The 26,629-nt window shown below is 44.4% G+C and overlaps 5 protein-coding genes across 5 annotated transcripts; 2 read left to right on the forward strand and 3 right to left on the reverse strand.

The window, feature by feature from the left end:
- Window positions 1–6,738: 6,738 nt before the first annotated feature.
- On the forward strand, window positions 6,739–7,546 carry LOC128708972 (uncharacterized). The gene is made up of 3 exons (XM_053803955.1): window positions 6,739–6,931; window positions 7,025–7,367; window positions 7,435–7,546. The coding sequence occupies exons 1-3, from the start codon at window positions 6,739–6,741 to the stop codon at window positions 7,544–7,546; spliced, it is 648 nt and encodes a 215-aa protein (XP_053659930.1).
- A 69-nt stretch (window positions 7,547–7,615) lies between these two features.
- Window positions 7,616–20,392, reverse strand: LOC128717880 (dynein axonemal heavy chain 6). Its single transcript, XM_053811554.1, is given in 14 exon segments — window positions 7,616–7,963; window positions 8,042–10,517; window positions 10,583–10,849; window positions 10,930–11,666; window positions 11,735–11,876; window positions 11,950–14,350; window positions 14,414–14,980; window positions 15,060–16,336; window positions 16,407–18,252; window positions 18,326–18,960; window positions 19,039–19,480; window positions 19,555–20,006; window positions 20,071–20,241; window positions 20,313–20,392. Coding segments are annotated over 14 exon segments (11,841 nt in total).
- Window positions 20,393–20,707: 315 nt separating this feature from the next.
- LOC128717881 (nucleoside diphosphate kinase 7) lies at window positions 20,708–22,832 on the reverse strand. Its single transcript, XM_053811555.1, has 7 exons — window positions 22,806–22,832; window positions 22,671–22,673; window positions 21,834–22,102; window positions 21,407–21,761; window positions 21,102–21,344; window positions 20,918–21,034; window positions 20,708–20,845 (listed from the first exon to the last, which is right to left on the reverse strand). Exons 1-7 carry the CDS (start codon window positions 22,830–22,832, stop codon window positions 20,708–20,710), a joined length of 1,152 nt encoding a protein of 383 aa, XP_053667530.1.
- Window positions 22,833–23,086: 254 nt separating this feature from the next.
- On the forward strand, window positions 23,087–24,474 carry LOC128709089 (chromatin assembly factor 1 p55 subunit). The gene is made up of 2 exons (XM_053804072.1): window positions 23,087–23,108; window positions 23,207–24,474. The coding sequence occupies exons 1-2, from the start codon at window positions 23,087–23,089 to the stop codon at window positions 24,472–24,474; spliced, it is 1,290 nt and encodes a 429-aa protein (XP_053660047.1).
- Window positions 24,475–25,322: 848 nt separating this feature from the next.
- Window positions 25,323–26,477, reverse strand: LOC128709119 (SAP domain-containing ribonucleoprotein). The gene is made up of 3 exons (XM_053804104.1): window positions 26,448–26,477; window positions 26,245–26,338; window positions 25,323–26,155 (listed from the first exon to the last, which is right to left on the reverse strand). The coding sequence occupies exons 1-3, from the start codon at window positions 26,475–26,477 to the stop codon at window positions 25,323–25,325; spliced, it is 957 nt and encodes a 318-aa protein (XP_053660079.1).
- Between the last annotated feature and the right edge of the window lie 152 nt (window positions 26,478–26,629).

Raw genomic sequence — 26,629 nt, forward strand, 5'->3', positions numbered from 1 at the left:
TTGTCCATCCTTTGGTGCCGGAATAACCATACAGCGAAGATTAAATCAAAGAGCTGCACCTCAAAAAAGGAAATTAAGTGAAAACATATTGCATTAGTGTGTATTTCTAAAGTAAAAAGGTAAGTAGTAAACGAACATACATACCAAACATGTAGTGTACATCCAAAACACGCTAAAGAATGATTTGGTTCCGCAGAACAAGCATGCCCTTTTCGGTGGTACAAACCCGTGGAGCAAGGGGCCATGGAGAACTATCTGTTGTTCCAGATTCCTGGGTTCAAGGAACAAGCAGCGGTAAAATGTATCTGTTTTGGCCCAACTGTAAAGGAAAAATTAATAATTTATTGTTGGAAGAAAACTCCGTTCCTCAAGCTGGTTGGTCTAAGCAGCAATGCCTAGTAAAATATGAAGGCCTCATGTATGATGATGCAAACATTGCAAACATATGCCCGGAAAAACATCTCCGATCGTTGTACACCACAAGTTTTCCTAGTTTTACAGTATTTTCCTGTCGGAAAGTGCAAAGTAATCTTACCTGTTGCCAGATCGATGTTCGCAAAGGTTCGTTCTCCCTTCTTGTACTGAAAGCTTTTCTCCACTCTAGTACGACGCCTGTACAGCATACCGGTTCTCCTTATTTTTGCAGCGTAATCCATTCCTATCACTGAAAATCGAAGGAATCATAATCAGATTATACTCGCTTAACAATATTTACGGCTACTTACGTTTCAAATAGCTAAAAGATAGCTAATATTAGCCTCAAAAACACTATTGATTGCCTGAAACACAGAAACACACGGTTTATATCAAAGGAAGTGTTGACAATTGTTCTGACATGACAGATAGAAAAAAACGAAAGATATCGCTATCTTCGATAAGCTGTATGACATTTATCGAAACAAATTTTAAACTACAACCGAAATCGATGAAATGTTTCGATAGTTCGGTGAAATATAACATGTTTCAGACACATTTTAGTTGGACCATAAACCTGTTTCCAATTATAGTTGTTGTCCAGACTTTTTTCTGTGCCTCCTTGGCGTTACATAGCATGGCCAAAAACCAGTCTTATATACAAAGACCATTTCCATACAAAATCAAATTTATATGACTTTATTACGACCGACGGTCGTAGAATGGCTATATGGGGTATTATAGTGCATAAAAAATTCAAATTTGAGTCAGTACACATCCATCATACCAGCAACTTTGTTCAAACGGTGGGCATAAAAATCAAGAATACTAATATGGTAGTAATATCGACTTACGTAAAACCATCAACTCCTAGAATTTTGTACAACATAGCCCTAAAGAAAATATTGGACCTACCAAGTAGAAAAACATTAATAACAGGAGATTTTAACGCTCATCACCGAATATGGGGCAACTATTATAATGATACAAAAGGATCTATAACTATAAATGAAATCAATGGGTCCGATTTCATACTTATTCACAAAAAAGAATCTACCTTCATAAGTAGCGATCCAAATAAAAGGGACACTGCAATCGACCTTACGATGGTATCATCAGATTTAGCACAGGAAACCAATAGAATAGTTACAGATGAACACATAGGCAACAGTGGGCATAAAATAATATACACGTCAGTTCAAGGACCCACACCTGCCAATAATATCAAAATAATTAATAAGGTACTAGTAGAACAACAAATTCGGCAGTTGAAAAGCTCTGAGCAGACAAGTATTATCAGCATTACCAAAGACATTAAAAAAATAATTAAAGATAACACAAACACGTGCAATCACACTCCAAAATCGTGGTGGACGGAGGAATTAAAAAAAGCATGGGAAAAAAAAAATTATGCTAGAAAAATTTTTAACGCAAGCAAAACATTAGAAAACCACATTGAATTTAAAAAAAACCTAGCAAAATTCAAATTCTTAAAAAAAACAGAGAAACGCAAGAATTTCGAGAAGTGGTTAGAAAAAGTAAATTCCGATACCACCACCACCGAGTTATGGAACATTGTCAACAAATGTCACGGAAAAAAAGGACACAAAACTGTCCCAAATTTTATAAGCTTTAATCCACAAAATGCCAAAGATTTTCTCAAAATCAATTTCCCAAAGTACAAAAATACAAAAAATAATCCAGATTTGCTACCATTACCATACATCTCGGAAATAGAGCTATTAAATTTAAACAAATGGCATCAAATTTTAAAATCAAAAAAAAATACCACACCGGGGGTAGATGGAATAACGTATGGAACACTAACAATTCTAAACAAAGAGGTAGTCACTCAAATTATTAAAGAAATTAATTCCATGTATTGTGAGGGAAAGGTACCAAAAAGACTAAAAAGAATCAAAATAATCGCGATAGGCAAAATTGGAAAAGATCTGAACGATATTATTAACTTTAGACCCATTGCATTACTAACAACCATCATAAAAGTAGCGAATACTGCAGTATTAGATAATCTAACAAATCACCTGGAAAAACATCTACTTTTGCCTGAAACCAGTTTCGGATTTCGTAAAAACAGATCAACCACTGACATGATAGATCTGCTAATTAACACCATAACAAACAATAATAGAAAAAAAAAGTATACCGGAGTGATATTTATAGACGTAAAAAATGCTTACAATAGCGTATTAACCAAAGAACTTACAATGATTATGCAATCCCTAATGATACCCCTAGCCGATATTAGATGGATCAACAGCTTTCTAAACAACAGGTGTCTAGAAATAACCGTTGATAACCAAACAATCAAAAGAATAGTATCAAACGGACTACCCCAAGGGGATCCCACATAGCCAAAAACTGAAATACGACCATTGAAAGACCGATATAAGGAGTCGTAATTGATTACATAAATGAGGACAAGCAGCAGCAATCATAAGACTCGTTACGAAAATTTGAGGAAGCGTTACGTGAAAATTAAATGCGTTACGCTTTGAAATCGTTTCAGTAACGTCTGAAATATTTCTGAAACGATATTTAGGTTCTTGTGAAATATTTCTCATAAATAAATGAAACATTTCAGACTCGTTAAATACTGTTCGTTTTAATTTTATTCTTCGTTCTGCTCGAGTGAGAGAAAGAGGCAACAGGATTTGCATTCTCTTTCTGTTGCATGGATTGGTTCGGAGATAATATTTTGGTTGAACATACATGTGCAAAGATTCGCAGAAATTGTTGCTTTGTCCATCCTTTGGTGCCGGAATAACCATACAGCGAAGATTAAATCAAAGAGCTGCACCTCAAAAAAGGAAATTAAGTGAAAACATATTGCATTAGTGTGTATTTCTAAAGTAAAAAGGTAAGTAGTAAACGAACATACATACCAAACATGTAGTGTACATCCAAAACACGCTAAAGAATGATTTGGTTCCGCAGAACAAGCATGCCCTTTTCGGTGGTACAAACCCGTGGAGCAAGGGGCCATGGAGAACTATCTGTTGTTCCAGATTCCTGGGTTCAAGGAACAAGCAGCGGTAAAATGTATCTGTTTTGGCCCAACTGTAAAGGAAAAATTAATAATTTATTGTTGGAAGAAAACTCCGTTCCTCAAGCTGGTTGGTCTAAGCAGCAATGCCTAGTAAAATATGAAGGCCTCATGTATGATGATGCAAACATTGCAAACATATGCCCGGAAAAACATCTCCGATCGTTGTACACCACAAGTTTTCCTAGTTTTACAGTATTTTCCTGTCGGAAAGTGCAAAGTAATCTTACCTGTTGCCAGATCGATGTTCGCAAAGGTTCGTTCTCCCTTCTTGTACTGAAAGCTTTTCTCCACTCTAGTACGACGCCTGTACAGCATACCGGTTCTCCTTATTTTTGCAGCGTAATCCATTCCTATCACTGAAAATCGAAGGAATCATAATCAGATTATACTCGCTTAACAATATTTACGGCTACTTACGTTTCAAATAGCTAAAAGATAGCTAATATTAGCCTCAAAAACACTATTGATTGCCTGAAACACAGAAACACACGGTTTATATCAAAGGAAGTGTTGACAATTGTTCTGACATGACAGATAGAAAAAAACGAAAGATATCGCTATCTTCGATAAGCTGTATGACATTTATCGAAACAAATTTTAAACTACAACCGAAATCGATGAAATGTTTCGATAGTTCGGTGAAATATAACATGTTTCAGACACATTTTAGTTGGACCATAAACCTGTTTCCAATTATAGTTGTTGTCCAGACTTTTTTCTGTGCCTCCTTGGCGTTACATAGCATGGCCAAAAACCAGTCTTATATACAAAGACCATTTCCATACAAAATCAAATTTATATGACTTTATTACGACCGACGGTCGTAGAATGGCTATATGGGATGTTTTATCCCCTACACTTTTTAATATATACACCAGCGGATGTCACGAAATTAACACCGGGAAAATTAGGGTTCTGCAATACGCAGATGATTTTGCAATCATAGAAACGGGAATAACTAAAAAAGCAGTAGAAATATCTCTTCAAAGATCGGTAAATGGGCTAACACAGAAATTAAAGGAATTAAACCTAGAAATTAATACTCAAAAATGCAAATACATGACGTTCCCCAAGGATAATCTAAAAGCTAACTTGGAGATAGCAGGAACAAAAATACAAAAAACAAATGAGCACAGGTTTTTGGGAGTTACAATAGATAACAAACTGAACTTCCATCAACACTTAGAAAATCAAAAAACCAAAGCTACTAAACGATTAAACGCCATAAAAACCATCTGCAACTACAGAAATCACATAGACCCCGAGAAAGCCATCCAAGTTCATAGGGCAATAATCCGTGGAAGCTTAGAGTATGGCATTGGTTTCACACTTAATGCCAAAAAAACAAAATTAAGATCCATTGACACGTTACTAAACCAATCCCTACGTAGAGTTACAGGATGCACTAAGACCACTCCCATAAACACTCTGCATGCCATAGCTGCGGAAATTCCATTCTCAATCCGAAGTAAATACCTAGTAGCCAAGCAACTTATAAAAACAATAACCCATCCCTCAAGAAACACGCACTTACTAAACAAACTTCAAAATAACAACATTTCACATAAACTATCCGCCATAGAAAAATCCTATAAGGAAAACACAGACACACTAAAAATAATTGCAAAAACAAGCTTTAATTACCACAATAACAACTACCAATACGTCGATATTAGAACTAACGTACCAGGACTGACCGTAAGCAAAAACAATTGCAATCCTACTTTGGCTAATGAACTCAGTATGGACATGATAAGAGCAAACGCATCAAAACTAACAATTTATACGGATGGTAGCAAAAGCATAGATGGTTGTGGAATAGGGCTATACATAATACAAGAAAAAAAGGCAGATCAAAAATTAGCATTCAAACTAAAGAATGATACATCAATATGCACAACAGAGTTGTATGCCATAAAAAAAGCCATAGAATATGCCGCCCTCGAAAAAATTAAAAACCCCATAGTATACACAGACTGCCAATCTGCTTGTATTATACTCAAACAAGCCACAGAACAGAAATTTGCGGATGACATCGTAACTGGAATCCTAAACAACTGCGAATATCTAGAGGCCAAAATACAATGGATTCCTAGTCACGTAAACATAGAAGGCAACGAAATAGCGGACGATTTAGCAAAACAGGGCACCAAAAGTAGTCACATAATAAACAACCTAATTCGTCCAAAAGATGCAATAGGAATCTTACAAGAAAAGACCAAAATAGAAACAGATAGGTGGTACACGGACATGTGTGTAATCAAAGGCAAAAAATACCAAAAATATCAGAGAAACATAGGAAAAAAAATGTGGCACAACAAAATGAAACTGAACCCGAAAGAGATCAAAATAATCAACAGACTGATTTCCGGACACGACTATAGTAAATATTGGTTACACAAATTCAAACTCACAGATGAAGGCCTATGTAGAACATGCAATAGTCCAGATACAGCCACACACAGAATTTTTTACTGCATGAGATACGGAACAGAAAGAAGAAAAGAAAAACTACCATCAGAAGAACTCTTCATCAATAGTTGGAAATCTAAAAAAATAGGAGATATCAAAAAAATTTTAAAATTCATCCAAACAAACAGAATTACATTCTAAAATAACAACATAGACCAAAACAGAAAAAAAGGCTAAAAGAAGGAACAAAGTAGCAAAGTAGTGCACCACAAGTTATAAACAAAAGCCAAATTAACCCACACAATCGAAATGTCAAAGCTTAAAAATACAACACAACAAAACCTTAAAACCCCAAAAAAAGTTAGCGAAACACCATAGGATACTGTAACAAATAGGGACATATGGCCATAGTTGTCGGTCCACATATGAAGAGGTATTTGTGTTAACAAAATCACGAAATAGTGCAGGAAGGCCCAGGTAGCTGGATTCTTGTGCCGAACCGTGACAAACCTCGCTAAAACAAGAAGAAGAAGAAGAAGGCGTCCCGAAAAAAGATTGTTTCACGCATTGACTAATTTTGCGAAAAAGTGCGCTCGGGTTAAAATAGCAATAAAACTGCACCTCTATTTTAAGCCTAAAACGGTATTCCTCAATATTTTTCTCTGTTTACTAGTTGTAATTTATCAATTATATGATTGTATACAGTTCCTTTTCTAGCGCAAGTGGACAAAGTAATCAGGGCTATTTCACGTACCAACGGCAGACATTTTCAAAAACCAAAACAAACGTTTTGAAGAAGCGCAAAGAACCAGAACCAGCTTCTGCCTACAAAAAGTTGAAAAATGGAAGACTCTCGCTACGGGCTGAATCAAACTGAGCAGCTAACTACCCACCAAGAGGAATTGAAGCAGGAGCTGCTGAAGTATTATCAATCGTCGCTTATTATTAGCTTGTTGAAACAATCCGATGCTCCCATTTCTAAAGAAACCCGGGCGCTGCTGTCAATGTTCAAACACGACGGTGATATGCCTTTGGGTGAGTACGCTAAGCTTATTTCCTACCGTCCGCTCGGAGTACAATACACAAAAAGTAGGATTTCATAAATTTGACCCGTTTACCATCGCGCAGGACTGGATCACATACGTAACGTTGACATTAGCTACCACGACCGGGTAGACATTGGCAAGTACATCGAAACCAAAATCACCGAACAAGTGCGACCATTCGTTGACAGAGCAAGGCGGTTCTGCGGCGGTGATCTGGTGGAACTATCCGTCTCGCAATTTCAAGAGCAGTACGCAAATCTTCAGCTTGATCATGAACGCCAGGAATTAACGGATAAGTTGGCACAGCTAAAATCGCGTAAATTGCACCTCATGAAAGCCTGTGCCGAAATTCGCACCGGACCGTTACAGCGTATGAATGTTGAGCTGAAGCACGCCGAGGCACGTTCCATACAGAGCAAGACCAAGTAAGTAGGAAGAACGATAGTGTATCGAGGCAATTGACTAACGTCTATTTGTTTTGTTTTGCTACAGATTATTGCAAAAATTATTAGAAAACGAGATAGTCAATTGTACGCCACATGCCGTAAAAGCTATAAAGGAGGTGGGTGCCTACGTCAACACACTGCTAGGAAATGGTAAATAGCAGCAGTTTATTACAATAAAACGTTTACAATTTAATAGCGCATAAATCGTAGCAGTTGACTATTACTGCTTAGTCCGTTACCAATGTAACGAGAGCCGTTCCCCGTAAAATCCAGTAGTCGGAGGGAAGCTCCGAATCGAGTAGAACCGATAGTACAAAATTAGTGGATTGGCCGGTCGTTGACAAGACGCCCGCTCTTACGCTTGTCTTGTACAATGGGGCTTCGTAGCGGCGTCCTACCGAAAGATCCGCGCATGGTTTCAACCACACGACCGGTAAATGTGCAATTAGCTCCCTGTATCTAGCATCACAAAGTCCTCCCTCTGCGGGTTCCCACCGACCGGCTTCAATGAACAGACCGTGAATGAATATTCCATCACTTGGAGGGTGCAGATTGTGAAAGAGTTGATTGATTCCCTAAAAAGCGATAGAAAGATTTATGTTATTTATGTTAGCAAGAATGGAAGGCCGATAATGTAAGCAACCAAACGTTACCTTTTTAGAACGTTCCTCATAAATCAGCGACTGATGCAACGTTACATTCATTATTTCGAAATCAAAGCGCAACGTATCGATGGGAACGTTATGTTTGCGGGCGTATGTCTGTAGCGTTCCGGTGAGGAATGATTGTGGAAAAAACAGACCACACACCCACGACGAGATGGGTAACCCTTCCACACACCAGTTCCGTACGTATTCGATCCGATGCTGCAGGTCCGTCACCCAGCTGGCCAGCGTCTTTGTTGAAAGGTATCCTTTGGAGTGCCACAGCTGCGGTACTTGATTGTTACCAAATGCGCGGTAGATAGTTTCCAAACTCTCCGACATTACTACAAACCCTTGAATGGCTTTCTCAAGATCGCGCAAGCTGCCGTGAAGTACGGATAAAAGTCTGTCGAACCGATCCACCTCTTGCAGCAGTACTGTCGTCAATGAAGGAATGCGGTTTTTGGCATCTCGTTGCATTAAACTCGGATGCAATTCATCGTGCTCGATGCGGCATGCTATCACCTTTCGGATTGAATCAATTTTCTCCAAGCACATCTTGTCCATGGCCGCCATCGCTTCCTCGCCCAGAGTATCTCCGCCCGATTGGCTTTCAAGCAGTGTGTTCAGGAAGAAGTGTGTTTCGTTCCGATTGAATATGATGTTCGCGTTCTCGTGCATTCCAAATATATCCGGCGGATCGTGTATAGAAAGCTGTCCAGCGTACTCCAGAAATCCATCGATTTTTCGTGCCTCCTCACCGGTAGGGCAGCGGTATAGTCCACTTCCACTGTAACTGTACCCGTCGGCCATGATCAGTGGCGAGGAAAACCGTTTCAGCACTGCCCGCAAACATCGTTGATCCCAAGCGTCCGTTACACGTCCACCGTAAGTTATCTCTCCATTGATGTATTCTAGGGCATCCCACGGTATCGGTGCTCTTTGTTCGCGATCGCAATAAATATCCAACGTTCGCAGGGCGCATTCGCGGTCACTTTCGCTAAACTCGTATGTTATGTTCCATCCAAGCGGACCAAATTTGCGCCGTTCGAGTATAACGCCGTGGAACATGCAAAGACCGAAGACGAGCGCTCGCCATTGTGCTCCGAGCACGTGAAACTCGAACCAACTGCGATCCAACTCGGCCAGTGAACGTACGAGATTGGAACGTAAACCCTTCGGTGGTTCGTTGGTTACTTTAACTGAATTCTGCAGTACACTGATCGGAAACGTACGCACTGGCATGGAGGACAGGAACAGTCGGAAGTGAGAGTCGACCGTTTGTAATCCCATTGCGATGCGGTTCACGATTTTCTCCATTGCTTCCATCCAGGACGTTGCCAGGTGACAGTTTTGCAAAAACACCCAATGACCGCCCCGAATTCCAGCTTCGATTAAAGCTTCGGCAGCTGGACCCTGACCCTGGCCCAGCGAAATGGAACGCAACCGCTCGACACAATCTCGTTCTTGGGCGAATTTGATCAAAGCCGTCATGGGGTCAGATCCTGCCGACAGCACGAATACTAGCGGAACGGTTGGTGATATATCCGCGTATAGTGATGCCAGGCTGGTATTCTTGGGTGGCTCGGTATATCGTTTTCCTAGCGCGTGACGAATGAACTCAGTAACGGCAATCACCAGGAATTCATCCTTCAACGCTGCCACAAGCATGAGCTTCTCCGAAACCGATAGCCGTGCGTTCCAATCAATAACAGCCGGTTCGGGGTTAGGTGCAAGGCAAAGATCTTCCTGAAAATCCTCGATGCCGATTATCAATGCTCGATGCAGATGCTTTGTCAGATCGGCAAATTTGATTGAATCGTACACCTCGAGAAAGCAGCAAGCGATCCATTGGTTATCGGTCAAAAACGATGGCTTCCCTTCGAGCGAAAACTTGCGCTGTGATGGTCCGCGTACGATAAAGCTAAACTCTTCATCCGAAAACTGTTGCGCTTCCTTGCAGATAGCAAACGCCACTAAGAAGCCGCAAATGAGCTTATGTTTCTCGAACAATCCGCGGCAAATATTGGCGAATACGGTGAAGGTTATGTCCTCCAGTAGCGTTGCAAGACGCTCAGACAGCTCCATCCGTGCATGTGGCTGTTCTACCACTGAGCAGTACACTTGCGTAAAATAGCGCAAACTGAACTGATACATGGGATCGATCTCCGAAAGCGACGCTACGACGAAGTAAAGAATTGCACCACGGGCCGCCAGAACGCGATACTTTTCACGCGTGGCCGCAATGTTCAGTTCCGTGCGTTCCGTTTCGATAAGGCGATCGGCGATGATGGTGGACATTTCCTTTGATTCGTTCAGGGATTCCACCAGCTCCTCATCGTCGAGAATGTTTCCTTGTGAGCTGTACAGAACCTTCAGTATTTTGTCTTCCAGTAGCAGCAACTGTTGCTTATCTGCATTGATAGTGGTGATCAAATCGTTACGTTGCTTCTCCATTTCCGGGAGCTCTATCTTGATGATCTCTCTGAAATCGGACAGGAACGGACATTGATTATCTGTGTATTCTTTGCACACATGCGATATACTTACGCCAAAAGTTGATCCTCCAGGCCGCTTCTCGAGACAAGGAAATTGACCAAACTAACTTGAATGCAAATCTCCGGAAGAAAGTGTGGATTTGGAAGCTTTGTGGTCATATATAGGCGGAAGTTACTATCATAATCCACGTCGACATCGCCTAATTTGATCATCAATCGCCCATTCTGTAGAAAGATTTGCTTCATCAGTACCGTACCCAAGACAGGATCCAACGTTTCCTGTACATCTTCGATCAGCATTGGAAACCCTTGTCGAATGCTATGTGAGAAAAAGCCATTACAAAAGCGTTCGTTAATACGCGTTCCAAACACGACAACAATTCGTTAAACGGAACTCACCAAATTTCCAAAATTCTCATCATATTTCCATCGGTCAGCTTGATAATGCGCAGCTCATTCCGTGACTCCATGTTACGTATCCACCGGTTTGCTTGCTCTTGCGGATCGATCATTAGCGGCCAGCGACCACCTTCCGTAGAGATGATACCATTTTCTACCGATATTGCATCCCGGGGCAACCCGCACATGTTCCATTGGCGTATCTGATATGAATCGCCGAGAATTTGTACGAGGTTGAAGGTTGGGCTGCTCGGAATGTTCAGACGCTTACATTCTGACACCCAAATTTCGGACAGCGTTCGGCGATAGTCGATGGGAAATGCACCCAGGTACGCAACGTATGCGGACGCCACCAGCACATCACCCGGCACGGCAAAATGTTCCGCCGTCAACTGTTTCACCGTCTCACGCCAACGCACCTCTTCATCCGCCAGTGCTGATGTTAGCCGGCCGGCTCGTGTTAACCGAGCGTTTGTCAGGTCGTTGTGATCCTGCAGCAGCTTCATTTCCCGCTTCTTCTCATCCAAGTTTGCCATTAGCATCGTTATTTTGGCTTCGATTTCTGCCAGCTCGCTTTGCTTCGACTTGAGCAGTTTCATGACCTCGTGCAACTCCTGTTCAGCCGCTTTTTGGCGCTTGATTTTCGGCTCTACTACTTTGTAAATTTTGGCATACTTTTCTATAGCAATCACCCACAAGCACATCGATTTAGCCACCTTAGAAACTTTTTCGATTGTCTGGAAAGTAAACAATTGGTAAATATTATCAGTACATCAGCTACAAACGCAAAGCTGGATTTACTTACGGCCGGTTGGAAATCCTTATGATCAACATATGTTTTAATTTTTTTGATGATGGCTTCGGAAATGTGTTCCTTATCATAGTCCTCTAATTTCTTCAAAAAATTTACATCCGACATTACCACTTTAGCCGTGTTCCAGTCAGGCCTGAAAAGGTAACAAAACAATTGCGGTAAAGTAGGTGCTACATTACAAATTTGGTGACGCTGATACCACTCACTTTGCTCCGAGTAAAATACACACAGCCTCCATCACGAATTGTACCAACTTCGGTGGCTTCTGGAACACCCGCAGCTCATTGATATCGTTTTTGTTGAGAGACTTCAGCGCATCCTGTGCCGCCTGCAGCGTCGGTAGTACGATCTCCAAATCCTTTGCCGCTTCGTCAGCAATCTCCTGTGTTTCGGTTGCCTTTATCTTAGCCTCGGCCTCATCCTTTGCCACACTCTTCTTGACGCTTTCCGCCATCGCATTGTCCTTGTCCAGTTTCGCCAGCAGCTCCTTCATGTTTTTTGACTTCTCTTCCAGTATCGGAACGAATTTCTTCAACTCCTCACCCATTTCAGCCACCACCTGATTGGTTTCCAGAATCTTGCTCAACCCATTGGCAATGCGGTCCTTCTTCTGCACGATCGAATCAATTCGCTTCTGGACCAGCACCCGGTACTGGTTCAACAGCTGCAGGTAGCTGCTCGGGGTGGTGTAGTAATGGCGGCGCATTTCGCGATAGAAGCGCTCCGAAATGCTCTCCACGCTTTCGTGTATCATGACACAGATTTGAGCCAAATGTTTGCACTGTACCTCATTGTCTGAGACATCCTTTAGCGAACCGATCGCAACACTGCGCAACGCTTCGGCCGGCCACTTCACAAACCAATCGATGGTGCAGCAGTTCACTAGCGAAGGAAACATGCGACATCGACCCCGGAAGGTATCGCCAACGGGGCTCATACACATAATGACGTGCAGATTGGCCCTGACCCGTTTGATGAAGAACTCAAATATGCCATCGCGCGTTTGGTTCGGGTATCCGCTCTCGATGCACGGCTGCCTGGAGTTCAGTATAATTTTCTCAAACTCGTCACCCTCGAACAGGTTCGGAACTTCGCCCGAGTTCAGAATGTTGTTAATATCCTCCATGAACGACTCATGCACGATTTGAGTGTCAGTAATGAGGAACACAGTGGGCTTGTTCAGTACCCCAGCAATCCAGTAGATACGACGGAGATCTTCATGGAAACAGCTGTGATCGTAACCTCGTCGCAACGCAATCTGATGACATTGGTAGCCGTTGATGTGAGCGGCTAGCTTCGCTAGACTCTGCTTACCCATACCAGACACCCCAACAAGTAGACCATTTCCCCGTTCCGAGCGTAGTAATCGCGCCAAGCGCACAATATGTTCGACGGCATCAGCAAAGAACACCAGATTCATCTCCGTACCGACCGTGCTGTTGTAATCCTCCAAATAGTCCACCAGTACCGATTTAAGCTTCTTCAGTTCCTTTATCTCCTCGTACACGCGATCCTCAGCCCCCTGGCCAAACACCATAAAGTCACCGAACATAATAGTTTCTTCCGGCTGCACGACGGTGGTTTCGAAAAACTTTTCACAGCAATCCTGCAGCAGCTGCTTGAAGTACATTTTGTCCTCCTCGTTGATCAAGCGGTCGTAAAATATGCGTAATGACTCGTGGTAGAACAAACGCATCAGCTGTATTGGATTGATGTAGCTTGAGGAATCGGCCTGCAACACACCCTGCACACACTTGGACAGATCACGCAGATTGAACACGTAGTGTGACTTCTTGGGAGTCGGCAGCAACTCAGCCGATATACGCTCGTATACAGCCACGGCCGTCTCCACGATTGGGTCAGCCAACGGGCGTATGGCCATATTGAAATCGTTCAAGAAACCGGCCAAAATAGCTTTGAAGATGGTTTTCAGTGTGTCACTGTTCGGTGATGGTAAGGAGAAGAGTGCGAAATGGCGAATGAATCTTGCCGTCAGTACGTTCCGACCACCACCCGGCGGTGCGCAGGCGGCACCGAGTGTTACATCAACAATATCCTTCCAGTACATCTTTTCCCGATCGTACAGTCCACGGAAATCGGCAAACTGACGCAATAGTTCGATCGGTGGTTGGCTACCGTATCGGTCGAGCTTCGGCATGTTGACGTCGTCAATGAACACTACGATTTTTTTGTTAATCGGTGCCCCCAGCAGCGTTTTTTTGCGCCGTTCTAGGCGAGATTCAATGATCTCCTGCGTGCGGGCACTTTCGCTTTGCGCGGAGAAGTTCACAAAGATCGGTATCACGTCACGTTGCATTAGTCGATTCAGTATTTCGCGGGCAAGCACCGATTTGCCAACCCCGGTATCGCCGGTGAACATGACCGGATACTGATGATGCAGTAGCATTTCCGCTACAAACCCATATTTGGTTGTATCGAGCGTAGGCACCAACAGGTCGAAGTAGGGCATCGCGGGATTGTAGACAAACTTTGGATGGATTGCGTTCCAGCTTTCCCAGGTGCGAGTTTTCGTGTTTATGCGGAAATCCCACAGTGTGTCCTTAGGCAAGCTAGTAGAAAAGTGGCAGAATTAACATTGTGATGCGGCTTATCGGACGCGGTTTTAACGGGATACTTACAGTCCAATTTCTTCCTCATTCTGTAAAGTACGGTAGTACTGCTCGAACTGCACCTTGGAATCATCCAACAAATTGCCACCAAACGACCACAGCATGCTCCAGGTGAACATTTTGAAGATGTAATGCTTCGCTTCACCGCGTTCCATCAGGTGCAGTCCTTGCGTTTCCTGGAGCAGCAAGTACAGCAACTTGGACATCATTGTCAGCTTGCTGATGTTCACCTGATGAATGCTCCATTTGCAGTTGCGGTGCAGAAATTTCGTAATGGTTGCGTAGTGTCGCTCGTACAACGATAGCATATGTGCTTTTAAATCCCCGTCCAGGTGTAGATGCTGAACCGAATCGAGCCACGATTTCACTATCGATGTCCATCCGAGGTGTACCGGGTCCAGGTACACCATGCCGCACCGTGAAACTGTGGCTGGCGAGGCTTGTGCCAGATCCTGCACCTCGAACACCATGTGCACCCAGCTCGTTAGCTTGATGCGTTCCGAATTTGCCAGGCACAACATTTTGTTGTCGTCCAGTACGGTGTTAAGGTTTTCAATCCAAACCGCATCGACGGGACCATCACAAACAACCCATTGGTGAATTTCATCTGGGAAAAAGTTCGAGAAAAGGTGCAATACAAATGGTTAGCGTTGCTGATGTGAAAGAGAGATCCGCTGGTGTTTAACCTGTTACGACGACTGCTGATCTGATGGCTAGTCCAAGTAATCCATCGCGCCACTCCATTGTAGCCAGGTTTACAAACCCATAGAGTTCGTCCATTGAAATTGCCTTCGGGTTGAGTGTTTGTATGCGTACTGGACGGTATAGCGGACCGGGTGCTTCTGCCGCGTGCAGTTTTTCGAATGCGTTGGCCAGTATGTGAAGGACCGTCGTTTTACCGCTACCGGTAGGACCAACCAACATTACACCCCAGCGCACCACCATTGTTTCGTAGAGCTGAAGCGTTTTCAGCACCAGCTCGGGAACTGGCTGCAGGTTGCGATCGACCATGCACTGTTCGATTGCTTGTTGCAGTTCGCCACGCTCCGGTTCTGGCAGGTCTACGCCCGGGAAAAGATCGCTCAGTATACCATTGAACAGAACGGCATCGTTGGCAAGAAACTTCGGCAGGTTAGAATCGCGCAGTGCAGCTATGAGTGTAACATCTTCCGGCTGGTCGGGGGAAGCCCGTTTCAATGCACCCGCCATTACGAGCACGCTCTTTACAGCGCGCATACCGAAATCATAATGATCCTGCTGGCTCAGCTGCTCACTGCACAGCTTATACATTTGTACCATCTTCTTGGCCAGCATCTTCGAACCTTCGAAGCCTTCCGAGTACAGGATCACCTCGGCGATGAGTGCATAGTCCGGTACCATCATTGAGATCGGTCGGAACAAAGCCTTCAAATTATCAGGCAGCTCCGTTCTTCCGGCATATCCCGGATTCATGGTGATGAAGGCGGCACACGATGGTTTTAGCCGAATTTCGCGTCCTTCAAACAGGAACCGCTTCATCTTGGCGGCTTTGGCATTGCGTATCGTAATCAGCTGCTGTGCGATGACCGACAGCACCTCGATATCGATGCGATTAAACTCGTCGAAGCAACACCACGCACCTGACTGTGCGAGACCCGTAAAGAAGCGTCCCATCATTTTGTAATCCAATCCATCGGAGCAATTGAACACGACACACTGGATGGCGAGAGCCTTGGCAAGGTCTTTGGTCGTTTCCGTTTTGCCCGTACCGGCGGGTCCGGCTGGAGCTCCCCCAAGATCCATCTGCAATGCTCCCATCAGGCAGAGGTAGCACCGATCGGTGAGCGGTGTGATTACAAGCACTCCACCCGCACCGAGATATTCGTAGAAGTAGGGCAGATTAGCCGACGCCATCTTCGTGTCTATCACCTCCGTTTCCGGCAGCCAGTAGTAACGCAGCATTTTTAGCCACTCAAAATCCGTGCTGGAATGGGTAAAGTAAAAAAAAAACCTTTATACATCGATCCTTACGTACCTTATGACACTGTACTTACGACTTTTGAACACTTTTAGCAATCATTCCTGCGATCATGTCTCGCGCATGCACATCGATCGTGATCAGCGCACACAGCACCTTACGTACGAGCTTGGAAATTTTGGTACGAGCGATAGCAGCGAGGACGGTCAAATTTTTAGTGAGTTTGTCATGAAATTCCTCCATTCCTTTGGTCGGATCGTCGGCACCGTCGAGGATATTGTGCACGTCCGCTGCCCACTGTTGCTGGGAGATGGTCAGTACCACCTGATTCGGATGCTCTTGCATCCAAAATGAGCGATCCTTCAGTCCGTAAACGCGGAACCCGTGGCGCATGTACCGCTTAACTGCCAAAAACATTGCTTCCTCTACCTTCGACAGCCAATCCTCGACCGCACCGCGTGCTTTCAAGCCGACGCCAAACGTGAGACGTTCACCTTCCGGTGAAATCATTGCAATAATGTCGTTGGTCATGACCGATTCACCCGTATCGGTTTTTTTCTTGCCAAATTCAATCTTTGCAATCGCATCAAAGCACTTGGAAAGATGTGGCTGTACGGCGTACGGGTTTTTCGTTTGTGCTAGTATTTCCAGTAATTCATCATTGGACAGAAAGTAGAAGCGTGGAAATGCCATGCGTTTCACCTCCAAGTACGCCTCTAAGCAACGTGTAACCTTCTCCAGCAAAACGTTATTAATTTGCAACTGCTCCAGCACACCTTCGGCCGTCATTGCCCCTAGGGCAAGGGGGGCTTTCTGTGTGCGTCGCATCAGATCCTTCCACGCCTTGTCCACCTGCAGGAACATCTGTGTTTCGTGTGGCAACTGGCGTTGAATGTCCGGGGCAGAGAATATTGCTTCCAGATAAATCCATGACTGCTGACATTGCATCCATTCGTCCAGTGTACGCGAAAACAGATCCAACTGGGATACCCAATCGTCTACCTTCGGTTTGATAGGACCCACGTGCCTCGAAGCGGCCACCGTACTGACGTTAATGCTTGACTCATCCAGCACGGTTTGAATTTCGTCAATACCCGCCAGCACGAATACATCCCGATGGTCGCGGTGACTGATCACGGTCAGTTCCAGTTCCTTCCACGCATTTTCCACCTTGTTGAGCAACGTTTCTAACCCAGCTTCGGCACTAGCCATGTTGGATACTTCCATCAGTTCGGCCGCAATGTCTTCTTCAAACGCGTTCGCGTCTTCGAACGTGGCCAGATAAATTTCCGTCTCTTCCGCGAGGTGGCGGTTCAGTATCTGCTCGATCTTGATCCAATGCCGCGTCTTGAGTGCGGGATTACGCAAAAATCCTAGCACCGGTATCTTGTCCTTAAATTCTTCCGCTTCCGCCTTCAACTTTGGAATGATATCATTCTTCGGCAGATTCTTATCGAGCATGGCACAGTTTTTCAGGATCTTTGTATTGAGTGCCTCTACCTCGTCCATGCTGAGGTCGTGGAAATGTATTTCGTTCCATATTTCGACCGACTCTTTCCACTGCTGCACACTGTCCCACAGTATCTGGCGCAGTTTTACCTCATTGATGACCTGATCGAGCTTTTCGAACCGTGTCACTTCTAGGCGAAACTCTTTCTGATACTTTTTGTACTCCTGTGCCTTCCGTTGGCACATGGTCAAACGCTCGGACAGATCAATCAAACAGTCGCGCACCTGGGCCGGATCGGAACCCAAATCGAGCAACCATTCTTTCAGCACCTCTTCGTGGATATCCTCGACCTCGGAGAATATTTTCGTGATATCCGCCTGCAGGCACAGGTCAAATTTGTTGATCAGATCCTGCTTTTGCCCCCTTTTGCTTTCCAGCGTAATGCTGATTTCGTTCAAAAACTCCTCCATATCTGGAAACGGCATAGTACAGTATTATTGTAAATGGGAGGCGCTGTGCGGACGACAGAGGGCAAAATCACCTACCTAAATATTTGTCTTTGTCTTCATCGGCAAACGTAACATGATAGTTTTTCATGATTTTCAACGCTTCGTAAGCGTAGTTTAGCTCCTTTTGCAAGCTCGCCACATGCTCGTGACAGACTTCCAAATGGTTAAAGTAGTAAATGTAGTGATTGGTTTCCTCCGGCACAATCAGCAACTTGGTCTGCAGTTCTTCGCCCTTCTGCTCGACGTAGTTGATTTTTTCCATCGCCAAGCGGGGAATAGTTTCGTCCAGCACCGCCAGCAACTGCTGACAAATGGGTGTTATCTCTTCCCGAAACGCGACCTGCTTTACCTGCAGCAAACCCAACGGATGTGATTCCTGGATCTTTTCGAGTTCGGTCATCTGGTTGCTAAACCGTTCGCAGTACATTTTCAGCACTTCCAAATTCGTTTCGCCCCGGATCACGGTATGGTCAACGGCTAGATTTTCTTGGTACGATAGGCGAATGCGATCGAACTGGACGACGTATTGATCGACGTTGTTGTACGCTTCGACAATACCGTCAAAAATTGTTTTCACATCATCCGACAGCTGCATATCGTTCCTAATGATGAAATCAAGACTGGGAGGATTTCCACAAAGTCTGTCCTCTTTCCTTCCCATAATGGTTGGTCTAGAATTGGATGGGTGGGCGATTAGTGCATAACAATATTACCATCTCAAGATTGCGTCTTTTTGCAACGAAGCTTACTCGGTGTAGATGTCGAAATACGCATCACTTTGAAATCGATCTATTTTGTAAACCGTCCTCATCACCAAGTTGCTCAGATCCTCCAGCATTCGTGTGGTTACTTCCCGTGAAGGATCGAGATCAATGCGCGTTGGTTTCAGCACCAGCTCCACGTTCATGAACGGTGGAGCTCGCGTGTCCGCATTTAGTGGTCCGTTGTCCATAAAGATGAAGAATACGTTAGCCAGATTTTTGAACGACTCACGCAGAATTTGATGCAGCAACGTTATCATCATCTGATCCGCACAAGCAAGAAAGCGGGCCAGTAAAGCGCACAGTTTGCGTTTGTTAGCACGCTCGGTGAAGCTCATCATGTCCTTTAGTTTCTTTTTATTGGTCACATTTATCGCTTCATCCTGGGGTGAGAAACCACGATCGATGAGCGTGTTGCAGCATGCATCATCTGCAATGAAACCAACGGATGGGATGAAAGGCAGATCAAGATCGCGAGATCATCATGTAATGACGTTCACTTACACAGCACCGTGCGCATCTTTTCGCGCAGCTGCTGAAGTAGATCGCGCACTTGCTCAAAGGTGGTCATCTGTGTTTCAATGAAATAAGGCAAATGCCAGTTTTCCGCCACAGACACATCGAAAAACCGGAACCCTACCAGCTGCACAAACTCGTCCTGCATCGTCAGCAGTGCTCTAGCCAACCGTGGTAACACCACAAACGCGCTGGCCGCAATCTTTTGACGTGCATTCTCATACTTGGACCACTGGATGTTACGCAGCCAGATACGAAATGCTTTCGAACGGCGATAGTGCTTGAAGAAGCCCAGATCCGTGAGTGTCCGATACTTGCGATAATCCGTAAGCCATGCATCGAGCTCGGTGAAATGATTTTCTGTATCGCTCCAGTAAGTTACACCGTGACGGCTTACGGTAAAATACTCATGCTTATCCGCCTTGCTGAAGGGAACCTCCCTGACGATAGGAAATTTCAATGGTAAAAACCAGATAACTTAACACCTAACATACGGTAACTTACAAAAAACTGTACGGCGTAAAGTGTTTGCTGTTTTTCGAGTACGCGTAGGTAAGAAACACAAAGCTATTATCCTTGAGATGTTTGACCCTATCTTCGATAAGCGCTTCCACATCAATCGGTAGTGGTACATTGAGCTGACGCGTTCGGGCGGCAATCCGCTTCTTCCGTTCTCTGTGAACGAGAACAGTAATTCACTTTCTTATCGATTATGCTACAACATTGGCACTCATTTTGATACTTACTCGCTCAATGCGAATGTAAAAAGGGCTTTTGGTTTCGTTAAAGCCGATTTTACTTTCTTGGTTCCGGTCGGTTTACTCATTTTAATGCAATTGAATCTCCTAACACCAAGTCTTCTAGCATACTGAATGGAAATGTTTTAATGGTGTACATAACTCCCCTAGCAACGGTACATAGCAATGGCGTCTTGGTTACCTTGACTTTCAAAAAAAATGCATAAGGACCTGTTGAATGAGTAATTCCATACGTTGAAATACAAAACGAAATCTGTTTTTATTTCATCAAAACACACACACACAGTACAGTTTAAGATACAAGGGCGATTCTTTGACCACAAGTATTATTTGGACGGAATGATTTAATTCTTCCCTGAACACTTAATGTGCATATAGCATTTTTAATTTAGAAATTTAAAAATATATTCCAGTTCGAGGGATGTGTCTTCCTCCAAATCAGTACAGTGTACGGCATTCATCACCTTGTTTTTCCCCAACGTAGCACGCAACGTTTGCGGTCTGGTAAGCTTCGCTACTTCCTGCAAAAAAGGTCAACAAATGATTACAGCAACCGCGGTTGCCAATTCCAATACTGAGAACGTATCACTTACCGGACAGATAGGTCCACAAAAATCCCGGAAACTTTGGTAGGTACTACGGGTGTCATCGTATTTGTTCGTAATTTCTAGTGCCATGCAGTCACCACTGATCATTTGCATCACCATAGACTGAGTAAAATAATCATCAGAGGTAAATATTCAAGCTGCATAGGAAAACATTGCACAATACAAATACCTCATATTCTGGGACGACACCTTTGTACACTTCAAGAAACTCTTCACAGTTGGGCCGCTCGAAACGAAGCATCTTAATGGCAGTGACGGTGAATTTTTTACGCAATATTTCCGTTATAATTTCTCCAGCTTTCCCCTCGCGCACCGCGTGTGGTTTGATGATGCACAGCGTACTGTTCGTGTATAAGGCCGAAGAGCGAAGTACAAGTTTTATGTCGTTGTTCAAAAATATGAAGCGAGATTCCTGAAATGATACCAAAAAAAGCTACAATCGATCGGTTTTTGTCGGTCAAACATTGCACATACGTTAGCCGCTTCTTCCGCTGATCGTGAGCAGTAAACGTCACTTCCGTATAAACCACGGAAGCTGTTTGGGGCACACTGTTTTGCTTCGGAAATTGATTCGGGCCCACACAACTCTCGGTACTGATTGTACGCATTGTTTCCAATGATCTCCAGGGCAACAAATGACTGGCTTGGCATACAATCCATAAGATAGTTTAAGCTAGAAGCCTCAGAACGGACAGTTTTCAGCATGGATGAATAGTTTTCATCTATTTTCAACATTGCCAGCCGACGGACACCCAATCCTGCCTTGTGTATTTTTGTCAGGATTTCGCCAATATGTAGCAATGCTTCCGCTTTGATCAATCCGAAAGAACTAAGGAAAAGAAAAAGTGCATATATTAACAAAATGTATGCAATATTATGGCACAGTTTGATTATAATTTACAGCTGTTCGTCCGATTTCTTGTTTCTCGTTTTCGCATCTCCATAGTCCAGAATGTGGATCTGTTTGCCAAAGATCAGCAGTTTCGCACCGATGAAGAAATCATTCTCGCTCAACTCTTCGACTTTAGTGCGTCGTAGGAAGGTTTTTCGCGTTTTCAAATCCACCAACTCTACCGAATTATCGCTGGGAAAGAAGCTTACCACCAGTTGCCGATTTAGATCGGCCTCTTTCTGGTACCATTCCCCCAAATACACGTTACTGTTGGTGTTCTGCAAATATAGGATAAGCCGAAACGGTTGTTAAATAATATAAATCGCATAACTATATGAAACTTACCATCGATATGGAAAATGTTGTTTAAATTACTTGCACCAGACGACAGGGACTGTCGATCACAACCGATTTTGTTTGTTTACTTTGTTTCCTCGGGATGTTCTGTTGCCAAGGGCAACCACATTACAGGGAACGTATCCTGGTTTAACACGCTGTAAAGCAAATAGTTTATTGCAAACATTATTAAAGTGTAAATCACCAAATGTTTCTAAGAAATGTTATAATGAAATTTTTCAACATGAATTTGGATATTATTTCAGGATATTAAATAACCTCGCAAAAATAACGTGAATTAGTTGTCGGTGCAGCTTTTGAACATACGCAATCGTGTAAACGCTGCGTATTCTATATCAACCGCCAATTTTAACAAGGTGTATAACGATTCGCAAACAAAATGACAGTAGTGCGATAGTCAAACAAATGTCCAAATTTACAGACCATATCTCTGCGTACCTTGGCCGTAAGAAAAGTGCGGCATTTTGTGTGCTACTGTGTGCTGCTTACCGTCTACAAAAAGAATTGTGAATATTGGTTGTAAAAGGCTTCCTGCACGGTGTATCTAGTGTATACATAATCGGTCACCGTGTTCGCGGCTGCAGTAGGAAAAAACAAACACTACACTACACTGGACTGGTTTACCGGCAAGAGGAACATTGCAATCGGCATTTTGGCTGCTATACTGAACGCCGCTTTGACAAACGCACACACATACATTCACAGAGACGCGCGCGCACGTAGCGTCGTAAAAAACGGGTACGGAGACGATTTGCGGCACGGCACAAGACCTCGGAACACACGTTCCGTCACAGCAGTCGTGCAGCTTGCCAGTTTAACGGATTTGGCGGGAGTGTGTCAAAACCCGAAACGTCGGACAATTCCTTTCCCTATTTCCATCGTGTGGTAAACCGAAGAGCATTAAAATGGGTGACCGAGCAGATGGTGGTAAGTGGAAGGCAGTGTACTATGATTTGGTTCCTTTGTTACATTAACGTATAATCGGTTTGGTGCAATCATCTTTTCTCCCCCCCCCCCCTATGCAGCGGAAGCGTTCGATGATGCGGTCGAGGAGCGCGTCATTAATGAGGAGTACAAAATCTGGAAGAAAAATACTCCATTCCTGTACGATTTGGTCATGACACACGCGCTCGAATGGCCCTCACTAACCGCCCAATGGCTGCCGGATGTGACGAAACCGGAGGGGAAGGATTACTCGGTGCACCGGCTCATTCTGGGTACGCACACATCGGACGAGCAGAACCATCTACTGATCGCGAGTGTTCAGTTGCCGAACGAGGACGCACAGTTCGATACGGGGCACTACGATAACGAGAAGGGCGAGTTTGGTGGGTTCGGTTCGGTGTCGGGAAAGATCGAAATCGAGATAAAAATCAACCACGAAGGTGAAGTTAATCGTGCCCGGTACATGCCACAGAATCCGTGTGTGATTGCCACGAAAACTCCGTCGAGCGATGTGCTCGTGTTTGATTACACGAAGCATCCGAGCAAACCAGAACCGAGCGGCGAATGTCATCCGGATCTGCGGCTGCGTGGTCACCAGAAGGAGGGTTACGGGTTGTCGTGGAACCCGAACCTGAACGGGTATTTGCTGTCGGCCAGTGATGATCATACCATCTGCCTGTGGGACATTAACGCCACACCGAAAGAGCATCGGTTGATCGATGCGAAGAATATCTTTACCGGACATACAGCGGTGGTGGAGGATGTCGCTTGGCATTTGTTGCATGAATCACTGTTCGGGTCGGTGGCCGATGATCAGAAGCTGATGATATGGGATACGCGCTGCAACAACACCTCGAAACCGTCTCACACGGTTGACGCTCATACGGCCGAAGTGAACTGTCTCAGCTTCAATCCCTATTCCGAGTTTATACTGGCAACCGGATCTGCCGACAAGACGGTTGCGCTGTGGGATTTGCGCAATCTGAAGCTGAAGTTACACTCGTTTGAATCGCATAGAGATGAAATTTTCCAGGTCCAATGGTCACCGCACAATGAAACCATTCTCGCTTCGTCCGGCACGGATCGCCGGCTCCACGTCTGGGACCTGTCGAAGATCGGCGAGGAACAGAGTGCGGAAGATGCGGAAGACGGACCGCCGGAATTGTTGTTCATCCACGGTGGCCACACGGCAAAGATATCCGACTTCTCGTGGAATCCGAACGAACCGTGGGTTATTTGTTCGGTGTCGGAAGATAACATTATGCAGGTGTGGCAAATGGCGGAAAACATGTACAACGATGAGGATCCGGATGTGCCGGCGAGCGAAATCGAGGGTGGTGCACCGTGAACGGAACGTTTTTTTTTTTAATTATTTGCAGCATTATTTTAAATGGAACAGTACAGCAGTTCCCCAAAACAACTTTTCGTTTTCAATTTATGTTATCCACATTTCCGTTCTATTATTTACTTTATGCACAGCGTACGTAAATTTCAACGTTCCAGTGGACGTGAGGTTTAGTGTATCGTCATATGTTTTAAATAAAAAAAATCATTTAAACGGACACACCTTAATGTAGAAGATCCTTCCATTGGTTCCAGCTCTATCTGGTGTAAGGCAGTAATCATAACATTCAATAAAAAAAAATCAAATTCTGAAGAAAAAGAACAAAATAATGGAGGAAATGTGTTGAAGTTAGTATTTTGTTAAATTAGCATCTTCTTCATTTAACTGACTTATTATTCATATTGACGGCATGGATGCTTCGAGACTACATCCATCCACAGGGGATGCACTACATCGAAGGCCAAGGTGCATGATGGGTTCGTCTCTGTCTCTCTAAACAAAATTAGTCATCTTAAATCCGTTACATATTATGTTTATTTTATGATGGATTGCGCAAAAAAAAAACACTAACTTCGAAATTTCTACTACTGACAGTACATTATTGAGTTGTCTTATTTTACAATAAACTTTAGCTCATTACACATATACCGCCCTTCGTTCGTCGTGTCGTCGTCATCAGCGGCGTTGCTCCCGGGCTAGGTTTGCAATGCGTGCACATAAAAATACGCACGTTACAACTTAAAAACACTCGTTCACACAGAAGGAGCAAAGATAAAACTGTGACAAACGCGGCGTAAGAGAACGACATTTTCTCAATGGATAAAGGGAAGGTAAAACAACGATTCCATCACTTAGGCGGCAGATTTGAACCTCTCCAGCCGTAACCTTGCCTTTTCGGCGTAATCCACCGAAGCGGATGAAACCTTGCCGGCACCATTGGTTGCAGTGGAACCGCTGCTAACCGTCTGGCCAAAGCGGGCCTGTCGCTTAGCCAACTTTTCCTCCTGCTCGAGTTTGCTCATTTCGGACGACACGGAGCAACCGAAGCGTTCGGCACGTTTTTTCAGCGCTTCCAGCGATGCCGGTGTGTTTTTGTTGCTGTTCGCCGATGTACTGGTGCTAGTACCAGTTAACCCAAACCTTGCCGCACGGGCTTGCATTTTGTCGGTAGAACTGGTGGTACCGGCGGCAGGCGTACTAGACGGTGCCACTGTTTGAGCACCGAACTTTTTGGCCCTCATTTCCAACCGCTCCAGTGCGCTTAGCTGACCGAGCTTAACCACCTTCTTTTCCGGTTCTCCATCGCTACCACTATTGGTGCTGGACGATTGAGTCGAAAATGGTTGCCTTTGGGGTTTCGGCGCTTCGCCCAGCGGACTGGTGCTCGGATTCGCAGCGAATGTGGGCTTCGTGATGGAAATGTTTCGCTTCAGCGATATCTTACGGGTGGTTGTTACCGATACGTTGGACTTTTCTGAGCCGTGGTTCGGTTCGTCTTCTGGCTTTCGCGGTTGGTCCGGCGAAATAGATTTCGATTTTTCGCTCGGCGTAGGCGATTTCAGTATCTGCTCCTCCTCCGCTACCGGATCGGTAAGATCTTTATCCTCATCCAGCAGATCATCATTCAATTCGTCGTCCAAAAGATCTTCGGAGTTGGCCGTATCTTCTAGCACATCGCCACCATCTGTAATGGATGGCAAATGGGTAAAGCGTTACACACAGGCATAAACATTAGATCTCCCCCCTCCCTCCCCCAGCAACAGTATGACATACCCAACAGTGCCGTTTGTAATCGATCCACCAGCTCATTCTTGTTGCCCATCACACTCAAACCTCGTGCCTTTAGTTCTTTTTTCAGATCCGCCACCTACAAATCGGTAAAGGAACGCGAACGAATGCATATTATTCCGATAGAAGTTTTTTGTACCTGTGCAGCATTTGCTTAGATTTCCGGCTATGGCGGCGTCCCTAGTTACCTTCATCTTGGAAACATCACTATCACTCATTGTGGGTTTTGGAAATGTTGCGGATAACGCTGAGAAAGGACCGAATTGCAACACTGCTTCTTGCGAGGCTTGACTATAATCCTACCGTTGATTATTGGAGTTAAAGTGATTCTAAACACGAAGAGAAATTTCTGTGCGACGGCTTGATTGTT

This window comes from Anopheles marshallii, chromosome 2 (assembly GCF_943734725.1).
Source record: "Anopheles marshallii chromosome 2, idAnoMarsDA_429_01, whole genome shotgun sequence".
Lineage (NCBI taxonomy): Eukaryota > Metazoa > Arthropoda > Insecta > Diptera > Culicidae > Anopheles > Anopheles marshallii.

Excerpts from the sequence above, each read along its gene's own strand:
- LOC128717881 (XM_053811555.1), bottom strand. The coding sequence starts at position 22,832 with ATGCCGATTGCAATGTTCCTCTTGCCG. Across the intron at positions 21,762-21,833 it reads AAGAAATCGGACGAACAGCT|TTCTTTCGGATTGATCAAAG; the intron begins GTAAATTATAAT and ends TCTTTTCCTTAG. Across the intron at positions 21,345-21,406 it reads CAGCGGAAGAAGCGGCTAAC|GAATCTCGCTTCATATTTTT; the intron begins GTATGTGCAATG and ends GTATCATTTCAG.
- LOC128708972 (XM_053803955.1), top strand. The coding sequence starts at position 6,739 with ATGGAAGACTCTCGCTACGGGCTGAATCAAACTGAGCAGCTAACTACC. Across the intron at positions 6,932-7,024 it reads CGACGGTGATATGCCTTTGG|GACTGGATCACATACGTAAC; the intron begins GTGAGTACGCTA and ends ACCATCGCGCAG. Across the intron at positions 7,368-7,434 it reads TCCATACAGAGCAAGACCAA|ATTATTGCAAAAATTATTAG; the intron begins GTAAGTAGGAAG and ends GTTTTGCTACAG.
- LOC128709089 (XM_053804072.1), top strand. The coding sequence starts at position 23,087 with ATGGGTGACCGAGCAGATGGTG. Across the intron at positions 23,109-23,206 it reads GGGTGACCGAGCAGATGGTG|CGGAAGCGTTCGATGATGCG; the intron begins GTAAGTGGAAGG and ends CCCCCTATGCAG.
- LOC128709119 (XM_053804104.1), bottom strand. The coding sequence starts at position 26,477 with ATGAGTGATAGTGATGTTTCCAAGATGAAG. Across the intron at positions 26,339-26,447 it reads GTGATGTTTCCAAGATGAAG|GTGGCGGATCTGAAAAAAGA; the intron begins GTAACTAGGGAC and ends ACCGATTTGTAG. Across the intron at positions 26,156-26,244 it reads ATTACAAACGGCACTGTTGG|ATGGTGGCGATGTGCTAGAA; the intron begins GTATGTCATACT and ends CATCCATTACAG.